The sequence below is a fragment of the Zeugodacus cucurbitae genome, chromosome 4, assembly GCF_028554725.1.
Source record: "Zeugodacus cucurbitae isolate PBARC_wt_2022May chromosome 4, idZeuCucr1.2, whole genome shotgun sequence".
Lineage (NCBI taxonomy): Eukaryota > Metazoa > Arthropoda > Insecta > Diptera > Tephritidae > Zeugodacus > Zeugodacus cucurbitae.
In genome coordinates this window covers 74529174-74544175 of record NC_071669.1, presented here as the reverse complement: position 1 = coordinate 74544175, position 15002 = coordinate 74529174, and the positions used below count along the sequence as shown (strand labels likewise).

General features: G+C 38.9%; 1 protein-coding gene across 1 annotated transcript in view; it reads right to left on the bottom strand.

The window, feature by feature from the left end:
* The window catches only part of LOC105212950 (uncharacterized), a 125825-nt gene that overhangs the window by 27444 nt on the left and 83379 nt on the right, over nucleotides 1-15002 (bottom strand). Inside the window, exons 3-6 of the mRNA XM_011185354.3 lie at nucleotides 9926-9994; nucleotides 8243-8402; nucleotides 3829-4037; nucleotides 2585-2997 (exon numbers count right to left, since the gene is read on the bottom strand). Coding sequence (XP_011183656.2) covers nucleotides 2585-2997; nucleotides 3829-4037; nucleotides 8243-8402; nucleotides 9926-9994 — 851 coding nt within the window. The remainder of the gene's footprint in view (nucleotides 1-2584; nucleotides 2998-3828; nucleotides 4038-8242; nucleotides 8403-9925; nucleotides 9995-15002) is intronic.

Here is a 15002-nt window from a genome sequence, read left to right as displayed (position 1 = left end):
AATAGTGTGCAAATATTTTCATAAACCATTTGGTCTGGGTACTTTTCTACATTTGTGAAATTAAGTGGTAACAAATGAAAAATGAAATGCAGTTGAAAGCACTCGCATATTCATGATTACAACAAAATTCTCCCATTTAATCCATCAAATATGTAAGTAATTGAAATTAGTGAAGTATGTATATATTCAAAAGGTTTTGCTTTATTATAGCTTTCTACGAAATCGATTAATGAATACCTCCCTTTCCTCAACTGCTGACCCGTTGGACCACTTGACTACTGCTAAACTTGCCGACTTCTTTGATGGCGTTCAATAAATGATGGTGCCACTTTTTTTATTTTTTATTCGAGTTTGTTTCTTTTAATTCAGCTGAATTTGCTATTTAATTTTGATTTTATTTAAACTTGAAAGAGGAGCTTTTATGTACAACACAATGTGTTTAATATCGGCGAGGATGCGGCGAGAGACAAATGGTTCACGGACTTCACAAAACTTGTCCAACAAAAATGGAGAACAAAATTAATAAATGGAAATAAACGAAAGGAAGAAGTTGGAATGGAAAAGTTAGAGGTAAAAGCGGGAATGCACGGCAAAAAATAGCGCGGAGATTTATTATATAGATAGAACGCAAGGAGCAGACAGATATCAAAAACAATACAATACAATACAAGTGAAGCGGAGCAGCGACCACCGACGACGCCGTCAACAATCGGCGAAATAATACAACACTGATAAAGATAAAAAGCAGAGCGTTTTTTGATAACGGCGGAATGCAACGAGACAAGTGGGAAACTGCAACAACAGCAGTGGCAATTGCGGAGGCAGCGGAAGGCTTTCTCGGCTGGCACTGCGGTAGCAATAGCGGGTGTGTTGGCGGTGGTGATGGGGGTGCGGTAATGAAAACTTGTTTTAAACTTGAAATCGTTCATTAAACTTTCGCTTGTTAGTTCCGAATTGAAACTTTTCTTAGCAAGTGAAATCAAGCTGGCGAAAATGGTTAAACAAACCGCAAGGAAAACAACAATTACACAAGTGTTTGCCGAGTACAACTCGAGTGGCAAGAGGAATTACGAAAATAACGGAAGTGGTGACGCCCAGAAGTATCAGACACGAGTAACTGGTAACAAACAACACTTTTCCGCATCGAATGTTGTGTGTAATGATCTTTGCTTTCCCGTTCGACGTTCGTTTTGCAGCGCATGTAAGGAATGAGCAGAGATGGAAGTTTACATACTGTGGATTGGGAAAAAGACTTCAACGGGCACATGAAACAAAAAATAGAAACTATAAAATTTTGTGTTTACCTTTCTCTTTTCTCACTTCTGAAGTGACTAAAATTTTACTCTCAAATGTGAGCTTCACTGGACCTTCATAGAAGATGTACATATATTTATCATGTACTCGTATCACGTCAGCGTCGATGTAAAGAACATATTGATGGAAATATTCGGTAAACCGACAATCTATTTTCAGTTCTCAGCCGACTTTGTTATTCCCATTTCACATATTTCATAATTTGAACACTTTTTTCTTAACTTTTTCACCTGTGCTCATAAAAGTATCGAAGAATCATGAACTACACATTGTGCTCAATCGTTCAGCGGGCCTCTCAACACTGCCCAGCACCAGCTGGACTTTTTTAATAGCAGAGTGAAATTCTCCAGTGCTCCCCATGCTTATATGCTCATGACAAAAACAACAAAGATATCAATAATTTAAATAAACAAACTTTCAAATAAGAGAGTTTATAAACACTCATAACGGTATGTACGTATGTATGTATGTATGTGCGTCGTGTAAAGTACCGTAATAAACTATCGTTATTAATTCAATAAAAATCTGCAAAAACTATTTACTCAATTACGAAGCAAATTTACAAAGGTTAATTAAATAGTAATTAATATTCGCATTTTAAATGCAGCAATTACATTTAAAAAGGGAAATTATTTGCGAACCACAACGCACAAGTTCGCACGAATTACGGCATATTTGATTGAATGTATTCAATGTGCTCTCATTTGCATAATTTGTATTTTTATTTGCACTCGACGGCCAGCGCTTCGCCTCTGCTCCGTCGCTGGACCATGGACCTTGCCGAATAAGTAAAAAGTTTGCAAATACTCGTACATAATTTGGTTTGTAATAATGCCGTTATGCAAATGATCGTTAATGGTCAATGTCATAATTTGCTCCATGAGAGCGCTGTGTGCTGTGTCATACGGAGAGGAGTTTGCCGCGGTCGGCTTATCCTTCTACATATTCGCAGTGTTCGAAAGTGGTTATACTTGACTTTGATTGGTTCTAGTTTTTAATCAATTTAGTTGTTGTTGCTTTTTGTTACAATAACCGTGGAACACAATTATTGGCTGGAATATTCAGTATTTGTAATTATGAGAATTAAGACTAAAATATTATTTATAAAAAATTATAAATTCCACGACCTCATTAATCTCCCTTTTTAATTAAAAAAACTAAATAAAGAAATCAATTTCACCCTCTTCTTGTACATTGTTATTGAATTTCTCTAATTTTTCTTATAGTTTTCTTTTCTTATGGTTCTTAATAAGAATGAGCTCAAACTCACCGTTTCTTTGTTGTTCTTCGACTTGATGAGCTCGTCCTCCAGCCAAAGCCATTGTTTCTCTGCATCCTGAGTCTCATACTCGGAGAGCGCACTGACGCGTCCCTCGCCATCACCCACACTCAGGGCTGGTATGGCGTTCATGCCGCGATGATGGCCGCCACTGTAACCACCGTAGCCGCCGCCATGAGACATCCAATCGCTCGACGAATGTCCATGGTGTTGGTGTATGGAGCCGTGATGGTAGTAGTAGGTCTTATACTCGGAATCTCCGCCGCTGCCCCCTGCGATGGGTGTGCGCTGTCGCACGGCCGCCAGGTGACTGGGCGGGGTTTTGTGATCGTGCCGCATGAAGTTGGTGTTCAGCGCAATTATACGCAGGCGACTCTTCGTCTGCTCAATGGAGTAGTAGCCACCTACGGAAGAGAAACAGACTTAGTGCAATGCTTAAACAGAAATTGTTTCTAATTGTGCACCGTGCACTGGTTACTACAAAAGTAACGAGTACAGTCGGTTACTATGAGACAAGAAAAAAGGAAACAACGGAAAATAATCTTCAAAGAATGCTTTGTGAGCTCTTCGGTTTCGCTGCTGCCTCTTTGTCATGCCAAAAATATCTGCCGCTTCGCAAAAGCCGTCGGCAATAGCAACGATCACGTATACGCCATACCGACCGTCTGCTGTCGCAGCCATTCATGCACGAAGTGAGGCGATGTGATTGCGCTGACTGGCATAGATTTTCAAGGTATTTAGGCTTGCCGAGAATAACAATAACAGAATTTCTTGTGATGATGTTTCGCTTCTTGCCTCTCGCATCTCGCAATCTCCTCAGCATTCGCATTATTAATTCAGCCGGCGTAAAAGGTAACAGCATGAAAATCAATATTTACTGAAGCGAAATGCGCTCTGATTACAACAAGGCACCAGCTTTCGTGGCGAAGGTGTAAGCTATATATATATACATCTACGTATGTAAGGGCGTATGTGTGACTTTGAATATAGGAATGACAACTGTTTTATTGTTATACAAGACTCTTAAAATCACATGTTTCACCTTCGATCGCTGACTGAATGAATACATTGCGTTTAACTATGGCAAGTGGCAACATTTTAGTATCTAAGGTGCTATTGGTACTCGAATTTCAGGCAGATAAATAAAATAAAGGTGGCAATAACTGACAGTCTCACAAAGCTCTTCGATAGATAGCTCTTTAAATGTTGTACAAATGGACTTGTGGAACACATACCCTTCTCAAACGTATGCAATGCTTCCGATGGCAGCCAGTGCCGCCAGAGTTCGCCCAAGTGTCGAAAGTTTGTGGTGCCATCCTCGTGACCGAGCACTGGGAACACGAACTGCGACGAGAAAGTGCGGCCCAGCAAATCGGTGATGTTGCGAAGGATCTCCAGCCGCTTTGTGTCCGACTCCTTCAAGGCTGAATGCGACAAACCATCCCTGAAAAGAACATATTTATAACAGTTATTAAGGTTTATATGAATGTATAAGTAAACACCTGTTGTAAAATTAAGAAATTAAGTATTATATTCGATATTTCAATTAAAGAGCGGAAGTAATTTGTGGCACATTCACATGCACACACACACACATTTATATGCAGATTAATAATAATCAAATTTCGTCTCGGCTGCCTTACGCCATGCACTAATTGAATTTGGCCAATATAATAGTGGCTAGTTGCAGTTTAGTAACTAAAGCCTAATTTATCGGCAAATTAATGTGGCCCCTAATTTAAACACATATGCGCTTCAAAAATACAAAAACACATATGATTATAGTTAGAATTGTACATGCACAGGATGTGTGTGTGTGTGTATGTGTGGCACATGCAAATATAGGATAATATTGATTATATTAATTTTGCCGTGTGATACCGTAGGGCACATTTATAGACATATTAATGACATAGAAATCACTAAAGTGTGTATGTGTAATGCAGCGAGTGCAGCGGTGATCATTAAATTGCAATTGCGGTAATTACTTGATGATCAAGGCAATTATCGTCATTGCTGGTTAATGCAGAATTCCGTAATTAAACATTTCATGCCAAATGCACACAAAAGCAGATAAAAGACAATAAGCCTAATTGCTAGTAATACACCATGAAGCCGCCTCGCTCACACGTACGTGACACTTGCCGGCAGTGTTATTGTTATTGTACTTGAATGTAATCGCAACAAATATGCAACAGGAACTGAAGATTTTAAATGTCTTACAATTAAATATCTATGATAAATCTATAACAAACTAAATTTAAGAAATTGTGAAATCGGACTTTGTGCGAACACAATGTTGCATTCGATCCAGTATAATTAATATAATTCCCTGTATTTCATGGTTCTTCTCTTCTTCTTTTAAATTTATAATACTGTTATTATCTTAATTGAATATAGGCAGACATACTAAAGTCAGTAAAGTAACAGCATCAATCAAGAAAAAGAAAATCACTCATAGAGGAATGTGTTTGCAGGCTTCGAACTGTCGTTACTAAGTATGCCCTCAGTATGCCAGTATATTCCATTAAGAACACATGGTTCAAAACGTTCGACGATAAATTTCTGCAATTTCATATTTCGTCGTTGCAGTATAAATTGTAGACTTGGAAGTGGTTTACTCCGAAGCAAGTGGTTTTTATACACATGGTCTGGAGATGTGAAGTGCTGACGCAAATATCATAAAATGAACTCTGGGAGTTAATTAATGCTTGAATGATTTTCAGAAGGTTCCACAACCAATGAGCATTATTTAGTTATTTTAAGGCTATTAAATAGTGTCGGGAAGTTTAATAAGTTGAAGTACTTCATTAGGAGTTGAATTAACTCGCATTAATTGTGCGCAAATGTCAACGCAAGTAAATAAATATGTTTTTGTTGGCATAATAAACAGTGTCAACTGCTTAAACAGTTTTAATTAAATATTCAATAGTATTGAAATTTTCAAAGTAGAGCCACCTCACTCCCGCACGTATGTACATACACATACTCGTACCTGTGTGCCAAGCATGTAAAGAGAGACTTGTGTGTTGGCGTTGGCGATGAAAACTGTGCCGACGCACATGTGCGCTCGGGTGACGGTGGTAGCGGCTTCCGTGCGTGTGTGGAGCAGGTCTTATCCTCCAGCCATCCGCCTCTCAGTCGGCGCACGCTCTGTTTGCCTATTAGTCTTTCAATTGAAAATAGGATTACGCCGAGTGGATCTTACACATAAATACTTGGGAAGCCAATTAATGTCACCCAGAGGCAAATGTCCTATTAGCAGCAAGTGGCAAAAACAACATGTTCACAATCGGCGAAGAAAAGTGGAATAAAATGAGCAAATTAATCAGTCATTAAGTATAGCAAAATAGCATGTTCGGCGGCGACGGACGGAACCGCTGTGGGAGGGCCCATAAGGCCAGTGCTTGTGCTGGATGCCCGGGGGAAGCAACGAATGCGTGAGCGATTGAACCGTTGACTCGCCGCGGAGGCGAACGACCTACACACATGAGCTCATTAAAGTGGCAAAAATCAATGACAAAGCATAACAGCAATGTGACAGACATTAACAAGCGGTCGACATACGATTAGACGTCTGCCATTTGCCATTCGATGCCGATTATAGGAAGAATCAAAAATTTAAATTCTCATTGGAGGCAGAGAGATTTCGGAAATTTGGGGAATTTAAGTATGTTCTAGAGATCTATAACTAACGTGTTTGCCATGCAATTATTGATCGGCCTTTAGTTGGAGCATTGTTGTCTCTCTCTCTCTCTCTCGCACATACACTCGCCACTCGCATCCGGTTATTGTGTTTTATGTGCGCCCATCAAGTACCCATCCACTCGACATTTGTCATTGTAATTGCATTGGCACTTACTAATGCTTAAGTCTGACAAATAACAAACATTATCTTATTAGATTACTCGTACCATGCATGGCATGTGATTGTTGCTAATGCTATTGCTGTTGGCATGACGAAATACCAAGGCAATGTACAAATCAATCCCGGTTAGTCGACATTACTGCAAAAGACCAACAAATTGCTACTGTATAGGTTACATCAATCTCAGCAAAATATACACACACATGTCTACATACACATAGCATATATATATTTGCGTACATATCTAATCCGACTCGTATGTATATCTACAATTTCAAAGCTTATTTTTATTAGATTTGCATGAGTTCGTTCTTTCCAAATATGGCTTCGATTGTGATGCATTAATTTATGCAGCTCTCCAACTACAAGAGTTACTAGGCGCTCGGATATTTTCAAAATGAATAGCATTATGATCAAAGAGAAATGTGTCATAACAATGCGAAGAGCTCGCTTTGCCTGGTAAACGATGTTTCTAAACGACAATGATCTAATCACCCAAAGACCCGAAGATACTCCTCAAGAAACTGTTAGTTTCACAGTCTTCCCAGAAGTATAGTCTAGAAGATTAGTTTAATATATAAGTAACAAAATAAAGGTTGCTTTAGTCTAATCCGTTTAGATATAATAACATGAAGATCCCTGGGCGCTTATTGTTTGGGAAATGGTATAAACTACCTTAAATTCAATTAAAAATTCAAAACTCAGAAAAAATTATAAATATTAAATATTGGAGTCTTAATTTTGTATATTTGTATATCAAGCGAGAGCAGATGTTGATATTCCGAGCGCTTGGGTAGCCGGCCATGCTGTTTAGTGCTTTCGCCCCAGATGAGTGTGCATGCCCGACTGGACACGTTAATAATTTTTATGAATCACCTGACGCAAAGTTCCGCTGTGGCGTCTAGGCTGGCCACCTTGGCGGTCGGTCGTTAGTAAGAGTAAAACTGTGCTTTTTATGAATCATAAAACTCTTGTTATCTTAATTATTTTTGCGCTCCGGCATGTTTTATGTCCTTCTTCCTACCTTCGCACTCAATTTTCATGCCGCTGGTTATCCGGTTTCGTTTGAGCGTGAATTCACCGCCTATGCTAGCGCCTTGGCTTCCCTGATACCATCCGCTGTAGTTAATGAAAAAAATATTTTATGTTTGCTCGGAATAAGCAATGTATGTGTGCAAAAGTTTGTTTTAATGTATCACTTGGGAGTGTTTTAATTAGATATGATTTCCGTAAAAGTATAAATTATGTTGTAACCCTTTCTGCCCAGCAACAGTGCCAGTGAAAGCCGACTTACGTACTTTCTGTAATAAATCCTCTTTTCTTGATTTTTCTTAAATTTTTACGGCAATATTTTCATGTTAAAATCTATGTCGAGGGGGAGGTACTCTTCGTATAAATGGGAGGACTCAGCTTTATATGAGAGAAAATACTTTTCAGTGGAAATTTGTGTTGTTGGTATCGACTGTTTGCTTGTGTTTTCTTCTCTAATCCATTGGTGTTCTTTCGCCATAAAACTTGCCCTCTCTCAGGTCAGGTGAGTATAATTTTCTTAATAATCACTTGCCACACTTGCATGTAGTACACTAGCTTCGCATTCTGTCGCCACAAAACCTTAAAGTGGCATTATGGAACTCGAATAAGGAACTGAAAAAGTAGAAAATTACAACTAAGCAAATTACACAATTTCTCTATCTGCACAGAGCCCCCGACAACAAGTATCCATTATAATAATACCTAACTCACCGCCTCCTACCCTTATTAAACCAACGCTCACTACTTACCCTGTCCACAGGACGAACTCGACATTGTCGCCCTGCCGTGTCTTCATCGCCTTCGCTGCCGACTCAATTAGACTCCAAGGACTATCGCAGAAGTAATCGCCAAAACGGCCGGGAGAGCGAATGGGACTACTTGGCGATTGACCGTCGATGCGCCAGCAACCTGAAAAAGCGTAAATAGAAAATATCGTTTTAGAATTCTGCGGAAGGTTTTCGCTGCACAAAAGCAAAGCAAACAAAACGCTTTAGTTGACATTACAAACGCAAAAGAACTGAAACTGAAACTAACGAAGTCTTCGCGTAAGCCGTCTAGGTGAGCCAAAAAAGTCGTACAATGCTGTGGCATTTCCTCAATCAGATTAAAAAAGTAGATTTAATAAAATTAAAAGCACTAAAAAGCATAGAAAATTCCGCTTCAGCCACAAAATGAAATTGGAAAGTTGAAGGCACGAACAACAGACAGTTTTTGCTGACACTGCCGAGGGCTATGTGACCGCTCATTCATTGTCCTAATAGCCAGCACAGCTTTGGTGGGCTCACCGTGTCCGCATACGCTTCCGGGCCGGTCTTCCTTCTACCTTAGCCAGAAAGAACACCTCAAATCAGCACGTAGAGCTCGGGCCACAACCAAATAGCCAAAATAAAAGAAAGCCAACAATAACAAATACCCGAAATACTAAAGACTATTACAAATAAACCGACACCGGTCGAGTCAATTGGAGCGAATCCGTGTGAGAGAATAGGAGGGCGGAAAATGAAATCAAAGAGAAAGGAGGAAATGAAAAGAGCAAAGTGCTTTGTGGAATTCGCAATAGAAATAAAATTTTAATTTGATTGAAACAATAACAATTTGCGCAAGCAAATGGACGGCAGAAACATGCAGGACACTTCGGTGCCGAAATGAAATGAAAGCGAAAGGTGTCTGCATTCCCGGAAACGGCCAGTTAAGTAGATGGCTTGACTTTGAATGAAGTTTAAATGGCAAGTTCAACGGAGCATTTCATATTAAAAACAAACATAGAAATGTCACAATTCTTCTACCAGGGAGTGTCAAAGCGAGTGCATACAGTGTGCAACACAATTATCGTTCACCTCCTGCCATATTTTTTCTTTATATTTCGGTTTGTTTTTCAAGATTTCCTCAAGATAATAATTTTAATTTTTAGGACAATTATTGATTGTAAAATTGTTCCCTTTAATTTGGTGTATACTATATCTTTGTATATCTAACGGTTCTTCAAATAGATGGGGTAGAGATGAGTATATGAAATGAATGAAAATTGGATGCCGCGCGAGCTTATATTCGACCAAAAACAGTTACGAATTTTTGCTTCAATTTGTGATGCAGTGTGGAACATGGTTCCGACTGTTCGCCCCGGTTCTGACTCGACATCCATCCGAGTCATCCGAGTGGATTTTGCGGGATAAATCGAAAAAAATAAGGTGTCGAAAAGTGATCGAAATAATCGGAGAATCGCTCTCAAATCTCGGCCAAAAAATTGTTCTCCTTTAAAATGAAATGAACTCTTCTGGAGACCGGTATCTATGCAACACTTGCCATTACTTGTAGGAATAGAGAGATTACTTAAAACAAAATGTAAATAAAATACCATAGCGTTCCATGCTGGTAGTAATAAATTTGAGTAATAAGAGTAATTTGAAGGAGCACGAATTTCTTTTACTCACTGTGCATAACGTCGCCTTGTGTTGAGTAGAATGTGTCCAAGTGCAAGTCTGTGATGTGCCAAAAGTAGCCTGGAACGATAAGAAGCAAATGAAATATTTAGAAACATACAAACTAAATGAATTTCCGGAAATCCTGACAAGTTGTCCTCTAGTTGTCCGCAAATTGCCACAACAACAAATGGATCTTTCGTAATAACTAAGATTACACATGCAACTTTATTAGAATATTAAATTTTAATGGCGTTAAAGAAGTGCTTGAATCAACGCCTCACAGCACGACAGCGGCCGACCATCTCAAAGCGAATAATTTAAAACATCACTCAAAGTCAGAGCGGACATTTAAGGCCACACGGAGACAAGCTGCAAAGAAATCAAGACAGACCAGATGCGGAAGTGAAAACAACACAGGACAGCACAAGTGAAGGCGGGTGGGCGAATTTGCATATGGAAATAAATATGTTTTTATATTTTTTGGAGAAATGCCTAAATATATTCATATACACTCGGTCCACATTTTCGCCCAGAGTTGCATGCAGACTATACCTAAGAGAGTTGGGGCATATGTTATATGCATTCACACATGTTTGTGCGAGTGCGTCTCCATTGACAAATTGTACAACGGTATTACAATTCGTAAGCGACAATTGAACGAGTTGCAGACGCAAATGTTCCTTTGGCCATATGTGAGAACGGCAAATAGGCATTACGAGAATGGAAGGATGTAAGCGTCTTACCCACACGCACGGGCATACACATGTGTGTGTGTGTGCATTAGAGTGGGTTGACAACTCTTTCGGGTGATGTATGCTCACGCTCTGAGCATCTCAAAGGGACATGCAGAACACACAGCCAAACAACAAATTGCAACAAGACCTCTCTACATGTGTGTGCCGCTGGGGAATGGGCGTACACTGTTCGCACTTGTGGCACTGATTTAACGGTGACAGAGTTGCCAACCTTGAGCTTCGCTTGAGCTTATTCGTATTTTTCAATTTTTTTTTTTAATTTTCAAAACATACATTGATTCTGAAAGGTATTATGAATGTAGTAAATTTAAAAATGAGAAGTACGACAGCATAATGCACATTTTTTATTCATTCTGCATTTTTTATAGTTGTAATAATATTTTCATTTAAACAGTATGTCCATGGTGTGTTTGTAAAAATAACAATAAAGCGATTTTCACAAAAACTGCATTTAATTTCAACACACATGTCTGCGAGTGACGTCAAATGTCCGGACATGCGACTTGATGTGACTTTAATTGCAGACGGATATTTTCGCAATGGAGTGTTGCTGGCGACAAAACACTCGCAGATAAAGCCAAGAATGGTGAAAACATGATAATGAAAGGAAATAGCGAATACAACCGCCAAGTTGACTTTAAATGGAATAACAGCAGCGTGGCTGTCTTCTTATTTCGAAAGAATTGCGAAGGCAATCGCAGCTAACCGCCCCGCAGGCACAGCAACCAGCCAAAAACTACTTTAAGACTAGTAGCCAACTAGCCACCTTTTTTATATTTGTTAGATTTCGGTCGGGAATATATCAGCTTCAGCCTTTGTTTCAAAACTGAGAAATATAATGTGCAGAAACCACCTCTTAATTAAGTAAAAGTCGTGTCTATGTTCTAAATAACACAGAAAATATTTGAAAATTAATAACATTCAGTGGACATAACAGCCGAAATAAGAACTATAATTTCCAATGTCTCAACTCGAACTCACCTTGAAGTTAAACAAACTGAATAGAGAATCGTTCTATAATTGGTGTAGGTCTGATGTTTTGCGAACTGGTTAGATTTCAGACTTGAAGTTGCGGTTGTAAAATGATATATTTCCTCACGAGTGTGATGCTTCACTGCAGGACGATTATACACCCATACATACACTCACGCACGCAGTCTTGGGGAATGCGCAACAACAGCCATGCACTCTAGTATAAACTCACACAGACACATACATATATTCAAAGGTTTTTATGGATGTGTGAAAGTAAAGAAACAAAGACGCGAAGTTGCCTACAGCCTTCAAAACCAAAAAAACCAAAAAAACGAATCGGAATTCGTACGGAATGGCAAGGACACATTGTCTGCAGTTGTCTGCATTATTTCCAAAGCTGGTGGATTAAAGCCTCTGTGCCACACACATTCCTGCAAGTGCGAATGTGAGTATGTGCGTATGCCTGAGCGTGTGTAATTCTTCTCTTCTTTGCTCCTCGATTCCGGCAATGCTTGTTCTATTCAAGTCTTGAGCTTTCAAGCGATTTGCAGTTTTATTTGTCACTGAGCCTTCTGTCAAGTGGCTAAGTGTATGTGAATTGCTGCTTCATTTCGTTTGCCTTACGCCCTTTCTACTCAGACGACCGCCTATGCAGTTCCAGACCTCTGGGTTGCTACATTCCTTGCGCTTGTAAATGATCATCAGTTTAGCGCCTCCTTGTCTGGGCTCTCTTCTCTGTCTGTTCTGATAGCTGGCGGCCCAAATGATACTACTACAGGATATCAAGACACAAAACTTCATATATTTGGACAAAAGCTGGAGCTAATGGAACTGCTGAGTTATTATTACAGAATTGAGTCCTCGAACTGATTAGCTCCTTTTAAAATTAAGTGTAGGACTAAGTTCTGGTGACTAACATGAGCACTCGTCTACTAAATCCATATTATTTAGAAGTTCTCACAAATAGCTTTGGTTATGTCGCAGTTATTGATCCATTTCCATTATTTACAATGAATCATCAGAATGACAAGCAAGTGTTATAAGCAACCAGATCTATTCTTTTTTTTTTAAATTTCGGTAATAAGTAGAGATGAAAATAAATTTTTTTTCCAACTTACAAGTTTATTATCTGAGCATTAGATCGAGATAAATTAAATGTATAATGAACAACAATGCTTTTAAAAACGTTTAGGTAAATGTTTCGGAGATTTGTTCTTATCAACCACTCAAAAAAGCTATCTACCTTACCACCTTACCAATTTAGCTGAGTATTGTAGTTATTTTTAATATAGTTGAATGCAACGCAGTCACTTTTATAGACACAATTTTCACTTTTTGTCTTAATGCGACGGTGACACGGTCCAACTTGCATTTTACTCGCGCGCCCACTTTGGACATAGGTGGGTGTGGCAGCGCTCAAAGCATATGATAATATTTGACGTTTCCTCTTTCCAAATTCATTTTTTCATTCAGTCGTGCATACTTATTCGGTTTTATGGGTTCACTTCGACGTTTTCCGACCTGCCGTGTGGCTTTGTTGTGCGAGCTCCGCAATTGCAGGCGAACGATTCAGCACAAAACTTTTCGCGTTAAAGTTAAATTTAAGTGAAAAAATTCTTCTCAACTTTATGCATTGTTTCAGATTAAGCATTTTTCACTCTTCATCCTTCACACACATCGGCTCTCGTGCGCGTGTGTGTGTGTGTGTGTGTGTGTGCGTGCTTGTTTGCTTTAGATATGACTTGGCGTCGCCGGCGCCATCGTCCTGTCGGATTGACTAACATTTGCGAAGAGTATTTCTTCCACTTTATAATTTGTCTCTCTTCTCGGAGCGCAACATTTATTCTACAAAGTTTTCAACAAGTCGTCACTGAGCACACAAGCGTGATTACACATACATACATACACACACACACAAATATATATTTTTGTGAAAGGTTTTGTGTGTGACTTAAAAACAGAGTACTCTGGCGCATAGGAAAACTTTGGACTTCTTAAAAACTAAAGCGATAAAAGTGCTCATCGTTAATAGGCAGAATGCAGTCAAATGAAATGTTTTCTTTTAAAATAATGTTTATGAACTCTCCGACACATTCGCACACAAACACACACACACAGGCATACAAATATGAGAATCTGCAGACATTTCCACTGCGAAATGGGATAAGTTCTTAATAAAATTTGTCACTGCATGGCCCTTGAGGCAACTCCCATTTAATTTCTGCCTCCTTTGACATAATAACGGCAAATATTTTCAGCTGTGTTGTGAAATGTGACCTTTAAAGTTATTGAGTCTCTCACTATCGATGCACAAGCTTTATCAATCTATTTGTCAGCTAGATAAAGCTCAAGTTCCTCAAGTGCCGAAAAGGCAATGGGGATCCAATTTTATTTCTTTGGACCTAATTATTTTATAAATCAGTTATCGTTAGTTATTTGTTTACCGATTTCCTGGATTGGAAAAACTGACTGCAATGAAAGGAGTTATTGCAAATTTTTCCCATTTTATTGTTCAATAAATAAATGAAACCTGAACGATGTTCAATCACTAAATATTTTCGTTGTTTCGCAACATTGATTCCCCAGCTTAAAGCACAATTCTCTCGAGTAATCGTGAAAGTTTCATTAAGTGAAAGTGCAATTCACAGCGAATAAAGGCCTTGATCTAAGCTGACCTTGCGAACGATTTCATCGCAAATCTCTGCCGTTATTGTTTCTACATTGCCAAGTGCGTTTATGAAAGCATACAACCGCACGAGCTTATGTGTATATGAACATATGAATGTGTGTCCTTGTGTATGTATGTATGCAAGTGTGTACGCAAACAATAAGTAGAGCTAAATGTTTTTTATATGCGAGCAAATGCGTGTTTATCCACGTGACCCTAGCTGTACCATGTATCCCCATACTTTCATGAACTCTCCAATGCATGTTGGAAATCCTTTATTCACTGTGATGAGGTTCAATGTTAACGGCGCAACGGTAAATTGCGATTCGCTATGCTGAATGCATACAGAAAATATGGCTTTTATGGATTTTGTATCAAAGCACAAATAAAAGCAATAATAGAGAAAGCGGGAGGGCCAGTTCGATCGACCATGGGGCGAAGCAGTATTTTCCTATTTTCCTAAAGATGAGGTTGAAAGTTAAATGAAGCTGCTATGTTTTGACAAATGTAGATGATTGATGAATCCAAATTATCGTTGTTCATATCGTTGAGATTACCTTATTTGTGGATTGACTCTTCATCAATTTGACCCAGATTGTTTTAGTATACGAGTTTAGTATCGCGTTCAAAGAAGATTCTCTTTGAGACAATACAAACACTGTAACCCAATATAATAATCTCAACTTTA